Source organism: Salmo salar, chromosome ssa24 (assembly GCF_905237065.1).
Source record: "Salmo salar chromosome ssa24, Ssal_v3.1, whole genome shotgun sequence".
NCBI classification, from domain to species: Eukaryota; Metazoa; Chordata; class Actinopteri; order Salmoniformes; family Salmonidae; genus Salmo; species Salmo salar.
Genome location: NC_059465.1, coordinates 28,598,325 through 28,619,874, shown reverse-complemented (window position 1 = coordinate 28,619,874; position 21,550 = coordinate 28,598,325). Strand labels below are relative to the sequence as shown.

The 21,550-nt window shown below is 41.5% G+C and overlaps 1 protein-coding gene across 2 annotated transcripts; it reads right to left on the bottom strand.

The window, feature by feature from the left end:
* Positions 1-969: 969 nt before the first annotated feature.
* On the bottom strand, positions 970-20,385 carry LOC106585711 (guanine deaminase). Of its 2 annotated transcripts, none has more exons than XM_045707208.1 (14): positions 18,193-20,385; positions 17,452-17,534; positions 17,154-17,325; positions 15,123-15,210; positions 12,531-12,636; positions 9,454-9,476; positions 9,149-9,258; positions 8,877-8,984; positions 6,331-6,428; positions 5,802-5,869; positions 2,590-2,736; positions 2,085-2,206; positions 1,849-1,876; positions 970-1,621 (listed from the first exon to the last, which is right to left on the bottom strand). In XM_045707208.1, exons 1-14 carry the CDS (start codon positions 18,319-18,321, stop codon positions 1,551-1,553), a joined length of 1,353 nt encoding a protein of 450 aa, XP_045563164.1. In that variant the 5' UTR covers positions 18,322-20,385; the 3' UTR covers positions 970-1,550. The 2 variants fall into 2 exon arrangements, with proteins under 2 accessions (XP_045563164.1, XP_014027707.2); XM_014172232.2 differs by having other exon boundaries at positions 9,149-9,256; positions 9,449-9,476; positions 18,193-20,383.
* Between the last annotated feature and the right edge of the window lie 1,165 nt (positions 20,386-21,550).

Genomic DNA, 21,550 nt, shown 5'->3' with positions numbered 1-21,550 from the left:
GACATCTGACTCAGCTGGTGTTTCGCTGATTCGAGAGATGTCATCTAGAATAATGGCACTGTTGTGTTCTTGCAGGTATTGTAAAGATACTGTTGGAGAGTGTAATAACGTTCCAATAAATCTACAGTTTACACAAACACCTTTCAATAGCCTTACACATTACCTCACACAGACAAGTCCATAATAAAACACGTATCAAATGTAGGCTACATTGAATAAACATTTGACTTTAGGGCTACCGTTGTCAACAAACAGCACATTCATAGACCAAACCTACAATTAAGTGATAATGTACAAGAAGCCGGTGTTTGGAGGAGCTAGACAATAACACAGCTAACATACTTCAAACTGGACCCGGAAAGACTTAAAACTAGCTGCACTTAGTGTCGTTTGACTTTTTTTCAATTGACATGTCTTTGTACTGTATATATCCATTAAAAGTGCCAGCTGATTCATGATTTCGCCTGGCTGAGAAACGCTGACTCATCCTGACTCCGTTCATTACTATGGGACAGCTGGAGCTCGAATTTTAATATTGAAACAATGTTGCACATGTCAGAGACAGACTGCAATATTCATATATATCTGCTGTTGAAAACGAAATGTTAGTCTAAAAAATGTGGAGATTGTTCTATCCGACTGCGCAATCCACTAGAGTAAATAGGCATTTTAACGTCAGATTTAACTGGTGGTAACTTGTGGAATAGACACCAGCTGGAATGCGGTTTTAACCATTCAGGATTAGACCCGTTGTAGGCAATAAACTTTATTTGTGGGTGCGAAATTCAAACCCACTATCCTTGCAAGTGCCATGCTCTACCAACTGAGTTACAACTGAGCTACAGGGGACCAGCCTCTGCAGGTGGGTCTGGGGGCATTGAATATTTTAATAGAATCGATTGTTTTATCGTGGGGACTTATTGATAATGTGTTAAATGTAAAGAAACAAAAGACACATTTAGACTTAAAATCTTGCAAATACTCTTTAATAAAATATTTCTAAAATCTTTTCCCTTTTTACTTTGTAGCTTTTGCTACAAAACTCAGCACTGTAGCACAGAACAGCAGTGACACAATAACATTGGATAAAACCAAGTACATAAAGATTTAAATACAGTCAATGATCATAATCAACAAGGATACATTATACATGTATTAGACTCAATATATTAGAATGTCTCCTAAAGCTAAATTGCGTGGGTTTTACATTTAAGAAGAATTTAAGCTGGACACATACAAAGCTACACATGCATTCAAAAACACACACATATTTTACTTGACTTAGAAATTTAAAAAAAGACGCAGGTGCATGAGAAACAATGTGACAACTTCAAAGAAAACCGTAACCTGCACACTGCTCTCGCAAGTATCACTTAACAGCAATATTGGATTGTACTGTATGTAAGTACATTAGATGATTGAACACACATCGTAATAATCCCTCCAGTTGAACACATTTTCCAATCACCTATCCTGTTACAAAAGCAGTCAGGTAGACTGGTAGAGGATTGGAAAATGGACAGATGACAAGCCAACAACAAATCCCAGATCTATGGGCCCTCTACGAATGGGACCACTCGCTTCCCTGCCACGTACACCTCCACAATATTACGATCATCTCCTGAAGGAGGAATAGAAAGGGGGAACAAAGAAATAAAAAAGAACTTACAACACTTAGCAACCTCATCAAGAGTTTTAGAAATCAAGGACCCAGTTTTTAGTCCCGGATGGGGCTATCCCCAAATTTGCCAAAAATACTTTCATGGCACGTCATAGCCCCAACTACCAAACTCTGAATACATGCAACCTATTGTGTGAGAGACACAGTAACAGAGATGAAACACTTACCCAAATTCAAGAACTTCTCCAGGAGCACCTGAAATCACATGGAGCCAAGATGAATGTCATGTCCGGTGAGTGAATCAGTCACTTTCTGAGTTGTGGATTAGAATCCTGTCATTTGGATTTAAGTCTGATACAAGTCACACATTTAATAAGACCTGGTTTGACTTGGTTAAGATACAATGACTCAATATGTCCACACCACTGGAGGCCAAAAGATTGCTCTATGTATTGGTTTCTACCTTAGGCCCCTCCTCGTGATTGATGAGGTCAATGGGTCCTCCTGCTGCATCTGTGTTCACCCGCAGAGCGTCAAAGTCTTTCCCCACCTCAAAGTTTCCTGTATTCTCATCCAGGGACAGGGCTACAAACCAAACAATCAAGCCAGAGCTCAGAATATTAATCAATTATTAAAAATTCATCAATAATGAAACAAATAAACCATTGGGTGCATTCAAATGTTTGACTGTAGCGCAAAGTGGATATACCTGTAGCGTCATATTTCAGAAATGTCTATGTATTTCATTGCAATTTAGATGATTGCAAACAATTTTGTTTGCTTGACGTCCCCCTGCAAGAGTTTGTCGATGTAGCGATGCTCCAGCACAGGCGTTTTGAAAAAGTAACTTTTGAGCGCATGCATCTGTATCAATTCATAAATCCTCATGTATCCGATCATTCATGTATTGATTTAATGACAGTGATAACAGCCCATCCACCTCATCCCCCTCCAGACAAGTCTCCCACCTTGGCTGCCTCCCAGTGTGGCCAGTCTGAAGACCTCCTCGAATGTGAGCGTGTGGTACTGGGTGTCCTGGATGGTCAAGGCTTTAGAGGTGTCCAGTGTTCTCCGCACAGCATCCAACATAGAAGGAGAGTATCCTCCTGCCACATCTACAAGGTCGGACATAGACACACGCACAGGTGCATACACAGATAAAACCATGTTTTTCTTAAAACTATACTAACGGGAGATTACATGTACCTGTGTGCTAAAATAAACTCAGATTAGTTTAACGTTACAGTGTCATGCCAGTTTGATACCAGAAATCGGCAACTTTCGTCTAGGTTCTCTAATGCCGCCCCCAATGAAAAAAACAACCTATTGGGATCATTCAAACCCGTAATGAATGTAAAATACTCATTGTAAGAATATGAGCGTAAGCCTATATTTCATAAAACATTTAATCAAAATAATATAATCTGTGTCACTTGAAAAATACATCTTGAGAAGCACTTGGACACATCAGATCATATAAAGCAATCACGATTGCCTTGATTTAGTTGCAAATTTCTAACATGGAAAGTTCAGGTACAGTTGAAGTCTGAAGTTTACATACACCTTAGCCAAATACATTTATACTCAGTTTCACAATTCCTGAGACATATAAATCAGAGTAAAAATTCCATCTTAGGTCAGTTAGGATCACCGCTTTATTTTAAGAATGTGAAATGCCAGAATAATAGTAGAGAGAATGATTTTTTTTTCAGCTTTTATTTATTTCATCACATTCCCAGTGGGTCAAAGTTTACATACACTCAATTAGTATTTGGTAGCATAGCCTTTAAATCGTTTAACTTGGGTCAAACGTATCAGGTAGCCTTCCACAAGCTTCCCACCGTAAGTTGGGTGAATTTTGGCCCATTCCTCCTGACAGAGCTGGTGTAACTGAGTCAGGTTTGTAGGCCTCCCTGCTCGCACACACTTTTTCAGTTCTGCCCACAAATCTTCTATAGGATTGAGGTCAGGGCTTTGTGATGGCCACTCCAATACCTTGACTTTGTTGTCCTTAAGCCATTTTGCTACAACTTTAGAAGTATGCTTGGGGTCAATGTCACTTTGGAAGACCCATTTGCAACCAAGCTTTAACTTCCTAACTGATGTCTTGAGATGTTGCTTCAATATATCCACATCATTTTCGTCCCTCATGATGCCATCTGTAGAAAAAGCCCATGGAGTTGGTGGAATAATCCTTTAATTCATTGCCACTTACTCAGCTGGGCCAGGGGCGCTTTAATTAGGTCAGGTGGAAATGTCCGACAGATCTCCACTCCATAAAATGAGGAAATCACCATCGCCTGATCGCGCTGCTTTCTCTTCCTTCACTCTGTCAAATCCAGAAGTTCTGTGCGTCCATGAATCCACGTAAGTCCACCGACTCTGTTACCTTTCATCTGAACTATCTGTTGCGATCGGGAGAGTGGGCCATCAGTTGTTGTTTGAAGTTATTATCGCGTGGCTTGGAGCGCACGCTTCAAACATTTTGTCTAATGTGAATGGTCAATGATTCCGGCCCTACGGATCATAATAGGACAATTATGCAATTGGTATGGTTAATATGTAATGAAATTCCGTGTATACATGAAGACACTTGAAAGGGTGAAATAAGAAAGTAATTGTTTGTTGAACTGATCGGCTCTGATATCCAACTAATGGCGATTTATAGATTGAATAACCGATCACTGTTTGTATTATTCTTTCATGATAAATAGTTACGAGCTTAAATTACTCACCGACGATTCCTATTGACTTATTAATTAACTGGATTGTTGAATTCCCTAAATGATGTTAACAATGAATGATTGTTATGATTAGATCTTTGTGATGATGGATTTGATTGGATACACGTTATTCTGTTTCCTTTGTTATGCAGCACAGACTACTCAGTAAATATACCACTTTATGGTTAAAGGAATTCCTGCCTCAGTCTCATCCATTCCTCTGTCACCTGACCCGTGACCACCTGTTCACCCTCACTGTCAGTCAGCCTACCTGTCCAGCTACCCACACAGATTCCACTAATCTTTCACCATCTATTTTGCGAAGTGCATCAGTCCCTCCTGCAGCACAGCACCCCCACAACATGATGCTGCTACCCCCGTGCTTCACAGTTGGGATGGTGTTCTTCGGCTTGCAAGCCTCCCCCTTTTTCCTCCAAACATAACCATGGTCATTATGGCCACACAGTTGTATTTTTGTTTCATCAGACCAGAGGACATTTCTCCAAAAAGTACAATCTTTGTCCCCATGTGCAGTTGCAAACTGTAGTCTGGCTTTTTTGTGGCGGTTTTGGAGCAGTGGCTTCTTCCTTGCTGAGGGGCCTTTCAGGTTGTTGATATAGGACTTGTTTTACTGTGGATATAGATACTTTTGTACCCGTTTCCTCCAGCATCTTCATAAGGTCCTTTGCTGTTGTTCTGGGATTGATTTCCACTTTTCGCACCAAAGTACGTTCATCTCTAGGAGACAGAACGCGTCTCCTTCCTGAGCGGTTTGACAGCTGCGTGGTCCCATGGTGTTTATACTTGCGTACTATTATTTGTACAGATGAACGTGGTACCTTCAGGTGTTTGGAAATTGCTCCCAAGGATGAACCAGACTTGTGGAGGTCTACAATTTTTTTGTGGAGGTCTTGGCTGATTTCTTTTGATTTTCCCATGATGTCAAGCAAAGAGGCACTGAGTTTGAAGGTAGGCCTTGAAATACATCCACAGGTACACCTCCAATTGACTCAAATGATGTCAATTAGCCTAATCAGAAGCTTCTATAGCCATGACATTTTCTGGAATTTTCCAAGCTGTTTAAAGGCACAGTCAACTTAGTGTATGTAAACTTCTGACCCACTGGAATTATGACAGTGAATTATAAGTGAAATGAATCTGTCTGTAAACAATTGTTGAAAAAATTACTTCTGTCATGCTCAAAGTAGATGTCCTAACTGACTTGTCAAAACCATAGTTAGTTAACAAGAAATGTGGAGTGGTTGAAAAAAACTAGTTTTAATGACTCCAACCTAAGTGTATGTAAACTTCCGACTTCAACTGTATATTTCAACATTGTAATCATTTTTTGGATACAATACACATAGATTAAAAAAAAAAAAAAAAACTATACAGAACCCTGTGCTCTCAGGTAAAAGGAACATTATCTGTTTTGTAGTGTGTTGTCATGGACTCACCTGTGCCAAGCCCTAGCTTTACTTTGTGGTTCAAAACCCTGCGGACATCTAGCATACCACTGCACAACCTGGAGAGGAAAATATAGGGAAATGAGAGAAAGAAATAAAGAAACCGAGAATATGGACAGGTGAAAGACAATGGTTGAGGATTTATAAATAAGATTCTTATTTTATATAATTTTACCCTATCCAGTTAAGAACTCAGCAGTGATACTCAATATCCTATCAGCACTCAAGATAGCACAGAGAGCGAGAGAACAAGAAAAAGATAGCATCAGAGTTATCCTCAGTGAATAAGTTTCAGATAGATACCAAACATGGATAATATAGGATTATTCAATAGTCAGTCCTCCGGATATTGTAACTGAGATACATTTTGGTCCCTCGGGGCGAAAGGCTGACTAATCCTTTGGCATTGTCCTTGATCTTCCTTGTACTCCTGGACAATTTCCCATGCAACTCCATGTGTCAGAGAGCACCTAAATTAAGGCCGAGCCTAGACTTTAGGTGTGGAAGGAGAAACACTTACGAGATGTTGGAATTGGGACAGTGAGCGATGGACGCCCCTGTCTCCCTGAACAGCTTCAGCTCTCCATCGGTCAGGTGACAACCATGAGCCAACACCGTCTGGGAACCATCATCATCATCATCATCATCATCCTTACTACCATTACCACATTACAGTGCATTGGAAAGTATTCAGACCCATTCACTTCAAAATGTTGTTCCGTTATAGCCTTATTCTAAAATGGATACATTTTTTTCCCACATCAATCTACACACAATACCCCATAATGACAAAGCGAAAAAGTGTTATTTTATTCTTTTTTTTAACAGAAATACCTTATTTACATAAGCATTCAGACCCTTTGCTATGAGACTCAAAATTTAGCTCAGGTGCATCCTATTTCCATTGATCATCCTTGAGATGTTTCTACAACTTTTGAAGTCCACCTGCGGTAAATTCAATTGAATGGCACACATGATTTGGAAAGACACACACCTGTCTACATAAGGTCCCACAGTTGACAGTGCATGTCAGAGAACAAAAAAACACGCCGTAGAGCTCCGAAACAGGATTGTGTCAAGGCACAGATCTGGGTAAGGGTACCAAAACATTTCTGCAGCATTTAAGGTCCCCACGAACACAGTGGCCTCCATCATTCTTAATTGGAAGAAGTTTGGAACCACCAAAACTCTTCCTAGAGCTGGCTGTCTTGCCAAACTGAGCAATCGGGGGAGAAGGGCCTTGGTCAGGGAGGTGACCAAGAACCCGATGGTCACTCTGACAGAGCTCCAGAGTTCCTTTGTGGCGATGGGAGAACCTTCCAGAAGGACAACCATCTCTGCAGCACTCCAACAATCGGGCCTTTATGGTAGAGTGGCCAGACGGAAGCCACTCTTCAGTAAAAGGCACCTAAAGGGCTCTTAGACCATGAGGATTCTTTGGTCGGACGAAACCAAGATTGAACTCTTTCGCCTGAATGCCAAGGGCAACGTCTGGAAGAAACCAGGCAACCCTCATCACCTGGCCAATACCATTCCTACGGTGAAGCATGGGTGGCAGCATCATGCTGTTGAGATGTTTTTCAAATAAGTTTTTGTCACATGCGCCAAATACAGATGTAGACCTTACAGTGAAATGCTTACTTACAAGCCCTTAACCAACAATGCAGTTAAGAAAATACCACAAAAAAGTAAGAATAACAAATAATTAAAAGAGCAGCAGTAAATAACAATAGCGTGACTATATACAAGGGGTACTGGTACAGAGTCAACGTGCGGGTTCACCGGTGTCGAGGTAATATGTACATGTAGGTAGAGTTAAAGTGACAATGCATACATAATTACTGAGTAGCAGCAGTGTAAAAGAGGGGGGGGGGGCAATGCAAATAGTCTGGGTAGCCATTTGATTAGCTGTTCAGGAATCTTAAGGCGTGGGGGTAGAAGCTGTTTAGAAGCCTCTTGGACCAAGACTTGGTGCTCCGGTACCGCTTGCCATGCGGTAGCAGACAGATCAGTTTATGGCTAGGGTGTCTAGAGTCTGACAATTTTCAGGGCCTTCCTCTGACACTGCCTGGTGTAGAGGTCCTGGATGGAAGGAAGCTTGGCCCCGGTGATGTACTGGGCCGTACGCACTACCCTCTGTAGTGCCTTGCGGTCAGAGGCCCAAGCAGTTGCCATACCAGGCAGTGATGCAACCTGTAAGGATGCTCTCGATGGTGCAGCTATAAAACCTTTTGAGGATTGAGGACCCATGCCAAATATTTTCAGTCTCCTGAGGGGGAATAGGTTTTGTCGTGCCCTCTGCGGCAGGGACTGGGATACTAGTCAGGATTGAGGGAAAGATGAACAGAGCAAAGTACAGAGAAATCCTTGATGATGTCCTGCCCGCTCTGGAGTAGGTTATCAGACTGGGGCAAAGGTGCACCTTCTAACAGGACCTCAACCCTAAGCACACAGCCAAGACAATGCAGGAGTGGCTTTGGGACAAGTCTCTGAATGTCCTTGAGTGGCCCAGCCAGAGCCCGGACTTTAACATCTCTGGAGAGACCTGAAAATAGCTGTGCAGCAACGCTCCCCATCCAACCTGGCAGAGCTTGAGAGGCTCTGCAGAGAAGAATGGGAGAAACTCCCCAAAGACAGGTGTGCCAAACTTGTAGCGTCATACCCAAGAAGAGACGAGGCTGTAATTGCTGCCAAAGGTGATTCAACAAAGTACTGAGTAAAGGGTCTGAAAACTTATGTACATTTGATCAGTTTTTTATTTTTAATACATTTGCAATAACTTCTAAAAACCAGTTTGTGCTTTGTCATTATGAGGTATTGTGTGGAGATTGAGGAGATTTACACTTTTTTTTTTTTTAAAGGCTGTAATGTGGAAAAAGTGAAGGGGTCTGAATACTTTCTGAATGCACTATTCATCATTGTCATCATTTTCACCATCGCCAATATCATCATGATCCTTAGAGCTATCGCCACCACCATTATCATCATTAGCAATATTATGATTTCATTATCAATAGAACGTCCTTGTGGTGAGGTGGTGTGTGTGTGCGCGCGCGATAGGCTAACCTTGTCTGTGAGAAGGTTGTGTCTGTGGTAGACATCTGTGTAGGAGTCGTAGTCTGGGAACAGCTCCTTCACCAGATTCACCTCCTCCTTTGTCTCACTGATGTGACTCTGGGGATCACAGAAGATCAATTAATTGTTTGAATGTTCAGGTGATTATCAATGTGTATGAAAGCAAGAGAGAGAAGGGTAGAGACAAATAAGGTATCATCAAAGCAACACTCCATTGGAACCTCTTGACTTGGTTGCCGTGACAACAGGCGAGCAAGGCTCACCTGGATGTGCAGGTCGTTGTTCTGGGCGATCTCTCCCAGGTGGCCCAGCAAAGCGGCGGAGCAGGATGGGGCGAAGCGCGGGGTCACCACTGGCCTCACAAGGGGGTACTGCCCCAAACAAAACAGAAATACACCCAGTGAGAAACACCGTAAAAAGCTCCTTTCACAGATTCTGATCACAAATGTGCTTGTGCCATTTTGGTTTGTATTGAGGGAATGGGATACAATGCCTACATGGGTTTGTCACTGACTTGTACATGTTCCCTTAGATTATGTTCTAGCGAGGCAAAGGAGTCTTACCTTCTTCTTCAAGAGCTCACCAATGAACCTAGAGCAACAAAACAATATTTCAACGTGTTTTTCCTTCTTCAAAAGAATGCTGTATTACCAGACACAACCAAGTAAACACTTGACAGGAGTTAAGACTGCTGAGGTGTAGTTATTAATCGCGCAAATGTTGCACCGTTGCAAAATAGAAAAATCTTCGACCATGGCAAAAAATGGTGTAACAGAAACCAATTACTCTAAACGGTTGTTTTTACTACAAAAACATGTTTCTATTGTACAAATTAATGGTAGGTCCCTCCCCGTTTGGTTCCTAGGGGGAATTCCGACCCAAGTTAAGCATGCGTAAATGTAACCTAATTCCGTTTTTATGAATTTAAGCATGAGAATATTAACCATCTATTTGTTTGGGGTGGACATCAAATAAATGAAGGTGTAGCGGAGGTGTGTCTACAGATACACCGTATTCTGACCGTAACTTAATTCCCTCAAATACCCCACCTTTACACACAATGAAACAATTAATAAGGTCTAGCAAACTGTCGGTTACAAGCGGAACATCTACTTAATTTTTTTCGGATATAAATTGCAGTGGTGTTATTTCTAAATTGATAAGATAGCTCTCATCAATATAAGTAAATGAGTAAACTGTTTGGATAAGGGGATGGAAAATAGATGAATTGTTTTGGATCCATTTGACCATATGATCGCTGGAGACTAATGTGAAACCAGTCATATGGCAGCAAACTGAAGCATATCAACATACCACCTTTTCTACAATAAAGTCTATGAAATGCTGGACTAATAACTAGGGAAGAAATTTGGGACACCCAAGCTATAGGCTTCTGTAGCCATACGCAAATAACATATAGCGCCAAACCTAATTTCTGATTATATCGTGTTTAATATTAGCCACTATTGGTAGCCACCGTCAGTTATACCCACATGCATTTATATCCGTTGTGGCTTTAGTGTTAGTTTCCTTACATTTTGCATCATTCTATTACAGCGTTCGTTTACCTTTCTTTCCTCTGTCACGTTCGTGTGGTTGTTCTTGAGGATCGCTAGCAATAGTTGATCATATTAGTTGCGCATTCATTTGGGACATGTAGCCTATTTGAATCATTATGCAATGCAGACTTGTGAAGTCTAGAACGAGCCAGCCATTGACGCAATGATGTTATTTTTCTTCATTGATTCAATTTTCATGCAAAAAAGGCTTGGAGCATTCAAGTGAAGTGCACCCAATGTAGGCTTCCATCACCTGCTTATACATAGAATACAATATTATTAAATAGTAAAGAAAAGTTTATCGCCCTCTTCCTCCAAGGAAATTATTTTCCGTGACACCTTACAGTTACGGTCTTGAGTCATGAGAGAGTCAAAAGGCCATTGTGAGTCAGTTAAGAACAAATTGTTATAGTCACGTCCTACCCCGGCCACACCCTAACCCGGAAGACGCTGGGCCCGATGGGACTCCCAATCACGGCAGGTTGCGATACAGCCTGGAGTCGAACCATGGTCTGTAGTGACGCCTCTAATACAGATGCAGTGAGTCTGTAAACTCTTCCTGTTCTACTTGTTAGCTATTTATGTATACAGCTTGCCCCCCATATGTAAACTCAGCAAAAAAATAAATGTCCTCTCACTGTCAACTGCATTTACTTTCAGCAAACTTAACATGTGTAAATATTAGTATGAACATAAGATTCAACAGACAAACTGAACAAGTTCCACAGAAATGGAATGATGTGTCCCTGAACAAAGGGTGGGTCAAAATCAAAAGTAACAGTCCGTATCTGGTGTGGCCACCAGCTGCATTAAGTACTGCTGTGCATCTCCTCCTCATAGACAGCACCAGATTTGTCAGTCCTTGTTGTGAGATGTTACCCTACTCTTCCACCAAGGTACCTGCAAGTTCCCTGACATTTCTGGGGGGGGAAATGGCCCTAGCCCTCACCCTCCAGACCAACAGGTCCCAGACGTGCTCAATGGGATTGAGATCCGGGCTCGTCGCTGGACATGGTAGAACACTGACATTCCTGTCTTGCAGGAAATCACTCACAGAACGAGCAGTATGGCTGGTGGCATTGTCATGCTGGAGGGTCATGTCAGGATGAGCCTGCAGGAAGGGTACCACATGAGGGAGGAGGATGTCTTTCCTGTAACGCACAGCGTTGAGATTGCCTGCAATGACAACAAGTTCAGTCCGATGAAGCTGTGACACACCGCCCCAGACCATGACAAACCCTCCACCTCCAAATCAATCCCGCTCCAGAGTACAGACCTCCTTGTAACGCTCATTCCTTCGACGATAAACGCAAATCCGACCATCACCCCTGGTGAGACAAAACCATGACTCGTCATTGAAGAGCACTTTTTGCCAGTCCTGTCTGGTCCAGCAACGGTGGGTTTGTGCCCATAGGCAATGTTTTTGCCGGTGATGTCTGGTGAGGACCTGCCTTACAACAGGCCTACAAGCCCTGTCCAGCCTCTCTCAGCCCATTGCGGACAGTCTGAGCACTGATGGAGGGATTGTTCGTTCCTGGTGTAACTCGGGCAGTTGTTGCCATCCTGTACCTGTCCCGCAGGTGTGATGTTCGGATGTACCGATCCTGTGGAGGTTTTGTTACAAGTGGTCTGCCACCGTGAGGACGATCAGCTGTCCGTCCTGTCTCCCTGAAGCGCGGTCTTCGGCGTCTCACAGTACGGACATTGCAATTTATTGCCCTGGCAACATCTGCAGTCCTCATGCCTCCTTGCAGCATGCCTAAGGCACGTTCATGCAGATGAGCAGGGACCCTGGGCATCTTTTTTTTGGTGTTTTTCAGAGGCAGTAGAAAGGCCTCTTTAGTGTTCTAACTTTTCATAACTGTGACCTTAATTGCCTACCGTCTGTAAGCTGTTAAGACACTAACGACCGTTCCACAGGTGCATGTTCATTAATTGTTTATGGTTCATTGAACAAGCATTGGAAACAGTGTTTAAACCCTATACAATAAAGATCTGTGAAGTTATTTGGATTTTTACGAATTATCTTTGAAAGACAGGGTCCTGAAAAAGGGACGTTTCTTTTTTTGCTGAGTTTATTACCCACCTGTTAGTTTCCCCTTCGGACTCTTCTGGCGTCTCTTTGTAATGTGGGATAAAGTTGTTTGTGTCCATACACACCTTGCCCACAAGGGCACGCTGTCCAAAATCGTCTGCAATGACAAGAAACATTGGCAAAGGTAACCAAAATCGTTATGAGTAGCACTTGTCATGACTATCAGACTGGACTCAGAAGTGACCTTTGTGATGTTGTTCATTAGGCATTGCGGAATAACTTAAATAATAAACAAAAGCTAACATGCTGACCAGACCACACGTGCGCATGTTGATTTTGTCCACCCCACACCTTATGCTATCAGGACACGTAGGTTGAAATATCAAAACGAACTCTGAAACAACAGGGTTGGGTAGGTTACTTTCTAAATGTAATCCGTTACAATTACTAGTTACCTGACCAACATTGAAATCCGTAAAGTAACTTTGGGATTATCCAAACTCAGTAATGTAATCTGATTACTTTGTTACTTTCCCCTTAAGAGGCATTAGAAGACAACAAAAATGAATATTACCAATTGAATGACATCTATTGCAGGATAAATCAATGTTAGAGTTTACATAGCTGGCCATAGGCTTCTTCTAACCCATTTTTTTTTTTTACTCCAGAAAAGAATAAGATTAGGCTATATCTTTACATTAAAAACCAAAGTCGATCAGATTTCCAGTAATAACAATTAATTTATTACCCCTTGATCTTCAAGAATAGGACTTGGAAATATAGATTAGCCAAATTGTTATTAGCCTACCCTATTGTTTATGATATGATTTTGTTTTCATGGAGGTTTGATTGTGTCGAGAAATATTGCTCATAGAATGACATGCTTTGAGCACTACTGAAAAGTGCTATTTGCATGTGAAAAATGTATGCCATAGGCTGCATTTGCTATAAGCCTATTGTTTAAATTGTTGGTGACACTTTGAATACTCGATAATTTGCAGTTTAAGTCTATCAAAAGGGCGCGAGTTTGAGGATGTGTCCGTTAGACCTATGGACATAGGTTTTTGAATCAGCATGAATTAGATATAGCAATAAAAGCCCCACAGTATGGAGCACAATAGCACAGAGGAGTTGGGAGAACCTCCAGCAAACTTTTATTCCAAAGGATGGGATCTGCACTATGCAGCTGTTGCAAGAGCACATTTTTTACTGGCTGTCCACTGGTCGCAAAAACAATGCTTGGTAGGCAGTCTGATTCACATCAATGCGCTATGTAGATATCAATAAGTGATACCTGTATCACCCATAGGCTACACCACTGCTGTCGTCCAAGTGTTTATTCAAGTTGGATAATCTTTAGATACCGACAGCAGTCACACCATTGAAACTCCTTTGGTGTGTCATCATAGTGGTCTCTGACTTGTGGTCAGACTTGCTCAGGCTGAACAAACTTCAACTTTGTTCAATGCTGATTTGGATTTTATTGAAGAAAAAAAAAAGGGGTCCAAGGATTTGTTGGCAAACATCCTTTATTTTAAAAGTAATCCTAGAAGTAATCAAAAAAATGTTTTAAGTATCTTTAATCTGATTACAATATTGTTTGCTGGTAACGTAATGGATTACAGTTAGTTACTCCAAGCCTGTGAACCAACTATATTTAATTTGGGGGCAGGTCGAAAAGCATTAAACATTTATAGCAATTTAGCTAGCTAGCTTGCTGTTGCTAGCTAATTTGTCCTGAGATAAACATTGGGTTGCTGAAATGCACAAGGTCCTCTACCCCTGACAATTAATCCACAGATAGAAGGGTAATCTTTGGAGGATTTTTAGGATGAGTGATGCAACCACCAAAGGATAAACATTCCAGGCATACAGTTAGTGGATGAGAAAGTGACAAATTCTACTCACTCCTCCACATACAAAACCTTATGTTAATTTATTGTTCTGCGCTGGTGTTTGTAAAAATACTTTTCATTACAGCAGGTAACCATAATGACGGCATGGAGCAAATTAACAAAACGGTCACACTAGATTCCCCTAACTGAAAGCTCAAACTGACATAAGAAATGAAACATTGCCAATTGCTTAACTACAAAACATAAAGCATGTGCGCCAGAGGCTGGCCTAGCGGTCAAGACAGCCTCCTCCAGATAACTGGGATCCTCCTGCGGCGAGTGTTAGAAACCCCACACAGCCATCTTTGATTTTGTCTATCCCCTGCTATCGGTCTACCTACTTTTCTGTCTAAAGAAAACATACGAAAGAGCAGTGGAGTTCAATTCCCATTTTAAACAAGAGACTGGGATTGATACTATTTTACATAACTTGCTCATGGAAGCATGTGTGTATTCCAGGTACAGTTGTACACTTTGTGACTAAGGTTAATGTTTAGGTCCAGTTCAATAACCTCCTATACTCTAACTATATAACATGCCTGGGTCCTTTCCTTCCTCATCAATTTTTACTTACGTAATAAACACAATAGTTATCCAAAGGAGAGGAGACGACTGGTAACAGGTCAAAGTTCAATATACAACCACACTGATTAAAATCACACAAATGTCTGGGCAAAATTCAACCTCAGCAAATGTGCAATTGAGCAGTAGAGTGTGTGTGTGCACTTGAGTGTTTATGTGTTCTCACTTGCGATTTGGCCCAACAGGAGAGAAGCGTCGGTGTGTATGGTGGCAAAGTAGCAGGCCGTAGTCGTTCCATTTCTCAGGGTTCTTTTCTGAAATAGACAGGTATAGCATTCGTATTCAGACCGTATTCACACCCCTCTCTCACTGCAATGTCACCTGCCCAAGCCTACTGTGTGTAACAATGTATCTAGATTTCAGATTTTCTATGCCACTGTCCCACTGTGAGCTTTCCTTTTGGTAGCCAAGGAAGCAACCTTAAAGGCATAGGGCCAATTCCGACCCAAGTTAAGCACGAGGAAATGGAACGTAATTCCCTTTTATGCACTTCTCTATGCGCTTTCTGACCCTAAACTTAAGCATGAGAATATCATGCTATTCACCTGCTATTCGTTTTGGGTGGCGATCGCATAAATTAAGTTGTAGCGGAGGTGTGTCTACAGATACGCTTCATTCTGACATAATTCCACCACTTTACACGTGAGGAAACCATGAAAAAGGTATAGCGAACCTACCGGTTGGTTCCAAGTGTAAAAAGCATCAACTTTATTTTTTCAGATAGAAATAATACCATTCTCCATGCATTGTAATTTACAACTTGATAACAGCTAGTTAAATTAGTAATCCATTTGGATAATTGTAAATATAAATGACTTTTTTTTTACACATTTTTATTTTAAAATGCGCTGGAGAAAATGTGAAACCAGTCATATAGTAACAAACTGAAGCAAACTTTCCCACATTACATTTTATATCCCGTGCTATTATGCAGAATAAACATTTTACAGCCTTTTAACTTGCAGGGATGGAAACTCTAGAATGTCTTAATTATAGGCTACCCCGACTTTCTGTTTCCTACTTCTATCATGTTAAATATTAGCCACTATCAGTATCGACCGTCAGTAGGCCTAATAACCACACATATTCAACTGTGAATTTACTGTTAGTCCCCTTCAGTTGGTATAGCCTACATTTTCATTCCATTTAATTACATTTCTTCAATTACCTTCATTTGCATCCTCTAAACGCCATTACAGCCATGTGTTTTCTGCTGAGGATCATTAGTAAAGGTTGATAATATAAATAAAGAAAACTAAATGACAGGTAGGATAGTATAGTCGTTATGGAGCAGAGGGCAGACTAACAGTTTGAACCCGACGGATGGCGCAGTACTTGTCATTATACAGTTCAATGGTTAGTGCAGGCAATATAAGTGGGTATAGCCTACTATAGTACACTATTCTCCTTATTTTAATTCCATGTACACTAATCTTCCAACATTACCATGGGTTTAAAAAATGTGGCAATTTCCAGAATGAATCAAACCACTTAGTACATAAAGGCTCTCTAAACCAGTTTATGATTCTTAAAAATACTTTCCTAACCCTAAATAATCTACAAAATCAAAGCCTTTTTAAATCTACCAATTGGTGGTGAAACAGATGAATATGCATACATTTAGATGGATTTCTTTCATTGATTCCTGATATTCTGAACCCCTTCTCTCCATATATTCTAGTGAGTCTGTCGACAAACTTCAAACTAAAAGGTATTTAAAAGGAATGGTTTAAGCCAAATGTACTGAAAACCCCATTGAATGAATGAAAACGCTGAGAAAATATGTTAGCCATCAAGTGGGAGGGTTTACATATATTCTCCTCGTGCAAGGGAACTACATCCCTGCGCAGCAGTGAATTCCAAAAAGCGAGAAATGTTTGCTGCTCCTGCATGTCCTTTGTCACTGCCATATTAACCTCTGCCACACAAGACTTTAAAATGATAAAGTTAGTCTTACAAACATTTAGAATAGGAAATGGGGATAAAAATTGTCTAGGATCTTCTATGCTAATCTGAAATCTACTAGTGGGTCGTGTGCATTTGGATGTGCAACAACATACGTTTTAAAACATTGTGAGTTTCTTATTAGACAAGTTCAGGTTGTCCCTTCTGTGTTTTCTTGCATTTGGTGCATACTGAACAGGGCACTGATGACTTCTATGGGCTGAGGTGTGTTAGTGTGGCCCAGACAGCTCACCACAACATGGGTGTAGACGTTGCGGGCGAACTCCAGGTCTTTGTAGCAGGCCTCCACTGGGAAGGTGTACATGTTGAGCCACTGTAGCAGGGGCATGTCAAGGGCTGTGCCTGCATAGCTGTACTGAGATGCGTGGATGTGGGTGTCCACCATCCCTGGCATGAAGAACTCACTACAGACAACGACGACAACAAAATGGGCTTTAGGATAATAACTGGGAGGATGTGTTCTGTCACAAACAGATGTAATGAAGTATTTGGAATCAGTGTTACTCTCATAGGAAGGACTCTTCACTCACTGCTGTCCAAGCTGTGTAACAGCCTCAAAACCCCACTTCTGTGACAGACGGTCCACTTCCTTCCCACTCCCAATGAAAGCAATCTGTCAACATGAGAACCAAACAGATTAGAGCAACAGAGCCAGCTAGACTCAACAAGGTGTTCAATTCTTTTAAATATAATTTATCCATAGATTGTTATGTAAGCTATTGTAACACATCAGGGGTATTAGATTACACATCAATACACACCCCCCCCCATGTAGGGTGTCTTGCATCACATCCATGACCAAGCAAAATATAGTTACAAAGTCTGACTACATTTCACACAGGTCCTTTGGAGCCTATACATCTTCCGCTCATGCATAACCCTAGTTATATTCGAGTTACACATCGCACAATTATAATAGATAAAAGAAGACAAACCAGTTTAATTGTAAGACAAGGTTATTTGTGTAAATCACACAAAAATGCTAAATATAATTTTGGCGTGGGGGAATTTGTGTTTGCCAAAGCTTGTCAGAGTATTTAGAAAATATTTCCCGGAGCCGATGCATGTTTGTAAAATGTACAGACTCGGACAACAAATACATAATGGATACAAGACTAGAAAAACATTTAAGTGTACTATGTAAATTAGGCTAATCAGGTTTAAAATACAAGTTCTTCATGCCTACATACCTTTGCCCGCCCATTTCTAAATTAATTGACATAATGCTGCTCGTAAAAGATATTAAAATACAGTTTCCTTCTGTGACAGACCTTCCCCTCGGTGTCCACTCCCAGTAGCCTATCCTCCAGAATTTCCACGGCTGTGTGATAGGTGGCGTGCACAAATGTTCCCCTGTAGACGTGCGCAATTCCCGCAGCGGATTCGTTGGAGCTCATCATCTTGGTAAATGGCAAAGAGCAGGGTCGAGCAGTCTGATAATAAAATGAATCGCGTCAAAGTTTTATACTCGGCGATGATAGTGGGCAGTTATCTGCGCACCAAGGAGCGACTCCACCTGTTGGCACAATGAGACTAGCCAATAAGCGTGCGCCCGCATGGACAGTCATAGCGGGTTTTTTTCTCCACATATTGAGGGACATGATTAAGTGCACCGGGCTACGGCCCGTGACATAAACGGATAAAAGCGGTGAGGGAGGAGCACCTGTCTCAAATCGAACAGTATAGGCAAATCTGCTCCACTCGTTAAATGTTGTCAACAAGACAGCATGATGCAACTTCTCATAAACGTATATATAATTTCCATAATATATAATAGCATTTTCAAACTAGTTCTCATTGGGAAGGCAGATTAAGTGGTTATCCAAAGCCATCGATTTTGCATGTGAACCCAAAATCCTACACATACTCTACAGAACTTTTGTTTTGAGCCGATTTCGCAGTCCAAAACGGGACACCTGGTTCACACCCGGGAGGCAAGGCGGTTACAAAACGAATGCCATCAACGCTAACGCGAATCACCCGGGGCAGAATCCCCTCATTCGTTTGTTGACAGGTCGCCAAGATGTAGTCTCTTTACAATAAACAAATCATTGTACAATGAGGCTATTAAGATATTACACACTCCTACATCTAGCCTACAACTATTTAGCTTACATCGCAAGAAGTTGTTAAGCACACGTCTTGTTTAAATGGTGTTGGTTGTAAAATAATGAAACTTACGCCATTAATGTATTATTAGCTTATAGCAGGCTTATCAAATTAGGTTATTATGCATGAGCAATGATGCATTAGTCATTTTCGTATCATAGTGTCGCTCTCCAGTCTCCGTAAGCAATTTTTGGAATTGCCTAGACGTGTTATCCAAGGTGTGCGTAGACATGGTAACAGGTGAGAGGAGAGTGAGGTATAGCCTATATACTATAGACTTACCTCCGTCCCTCCCAGGGACTCAACATTTTTTTTAAACAAAATTGTAAAGGGGAGGGAGGTAAAGAAATATATTGAATAATATTCACCACCTTTGTTGCAGACGCCTAAATTAGTTCATTAGTCAAGTTTGGTTTTTAAATAGGCTTATACCCCCATAATCAACCACAAAGACCAAGGAGCTTTTCCAATGACTTAGGAAGGGAACCGAATGATGTGTTAAAGACATCGAATACCCCGTTAAATGGTCAAGTTAATAATTAAATGCCAACTACATAATTTGAAAAACATCCCAATGATAGCCACTTGGTTTCAAAAGGATATCACTTATAACTGCCTCATGAATTTAGTTCATATGACTAACCCCGTCATAACTATACATTTTAGGTTACTTAAACATGCTTGTAAAAAAAAGTATAGTTTCAACCATATTTTGAAGCAATATTAAGAGATTGGTAGGATACTAATGATGTATGGCCCAGTAGGTCATGTAAATTAACCAACATATTCAAATGAAATGACAGAAAAGACAATCATATTAACACTAGTCACTGTAGTTTTAAAGCAGACTGTGCTCAAAGAAGGACTGCATTTGCATATTAGACTATGCTTTCAAGGTAAGGAAACAGTTTTGTTATTTGGGTTTGTCCCTTTAAGTTAGATAAAGCATGTCACTGGACTTTTGATCATGCGTTTGCGATTACGTGTGTTTGAAAAAGCAGAACAAACCCATGTGAGCATTACTAAAGGCACTAAATAAAACCCTCTCTGAGATCATCAATGAATTCTGGTAACAGCATGGTAACAAGTTAGCATGACTCACAATGTCCCCATAGCCTTAACCTGAAAGTGAGAGAACTGAGAGACGATGTCCCACCATGGCCAACAGAGGGAAGCAAAGAGCTGAAATAATATATAATAACCTCCCTTACCCTCAGAACTGCCTCAATTCTTCAGGACAAGGTGTCGATAGCGTGCCATTGGGATGCTGGCCTATGTTTGACTCCAATGCTTCCCAAAGTGGTGTAAATTTAGCTGATGTCCTTTGGGTGGTGGATCATTATTGATACACACAGGAAACTGTTGAGTGTGAAAAACACAGCAGCGTTGCAGTGCTTAACACAAACCGGTGCACCTGGCACCTACTACCGTACCCAGTTCAAAAGTACTTAAATCTTTTGTCTTGCTCATTCACCCCTTGATCGGCACACATACACAATCCATGTCTCAATTGTCTCAAGGCTTAAAAAGGGCACCAACAAATATCTACAGCATTGAAGGTCCCCAAGAACACAGTGGATCCAGCATTCTTAAATGGAAGAAGTTTGGAACCACCAAAACTCTTCCTAGAACTGGATGCCTGGCCAAACTGAGCAATCCGGGGGAGAAGAGCCTTGATCAGGGAGGTGACCAAGAACCCGATGGTCACTCTGAGAGCTCCAGAGTTAGTTTGTGGAGATGGGAGAACCTTCTCTGCAGCACTCCACCAATCAGGCCTTTATGGTAGTGTGGCCAGACAGAAGTCATTCCTCAGTAAAAGACACATGACTATCCCACTTGGAGTTTGCCAAAAGGCACATAGAGGACTCTCAGACCATGAGAAACAAGATTCTCTGGTCTGATGAAACCAAGATTGAACTCTCTGGCCTGAATGCCAAGCGTCACGTCTGGAGCAAACCTGGCACCATCCCTATGGTGAAGCATGGTGGTGGCAGCATCATGCTGTGGGGATCTTTTTCAGCAGCAGGGACTGGGAGACTAGTCAGGATCGAGGGAAAGATGAACGGAGCAAAGTATAGAGAGATCCTTGATGAAGTCCTGAGCGCTCTGGAGCAGGTTCTCAGACTGGGGCGAAGGTTCACCTTCCAACAGGACAACGACCCTAAGCACACAGCCAAGACAATGTAGGAATGGCTTCAGGACAAGTCTTAATGTCCTTGAGTGGCCCTGCCAAAGCCCGGACTTGAACCCGACCAAACATCTCTGAAGAGACCTGAAAACAGCTGTGCATCGACGCTCTCCATCCAACTTGGCAGAGCTTGAGGAGATCTGCAGAAAAGAATGGGAGAAACTCCACAAATACAGGTCTGCCAAGCTTGTACACCATACCCAAGAAGACTCGAGGCTGTAATCACTGCCAAAGGTGCTTCGACAAAGTATTGAGTAAAGGGTCTGAATACTTCTGTAAATGTGAAATTTCCGTTTGAGTTTTTTATAAACTTGCAAACATTTTTAAAAACA

What these genes read in the sequence shown, in the direction of transcription:
- LOC106585711 (XM_014172232.2), bottom strand. Translation starts at nt 18,321, where the DNA reads ATGATGAGCTCCAACGAATCCGCTGCGGGAATTGCGCACGTCTACAGG. An exon ending in CACACTGGGAGGCAGCCAAG is followed by an intron (nt 2,207 to 2,589) that starts GTGGGAGACTTG and finishes TTTGGTTTGTAG; the next exon opens with CCCTGTCCCTGGATGAGAAT. An exon ending in ATCACGAGGAGGGGCCTAAG is followed by an intron (nt 1,877 to 2,084) that starts GTAGAAACCAAT and finishes ATGTGATTTCAG; the next exon opens with GTGCTCCTGGAGAAGTTCTT.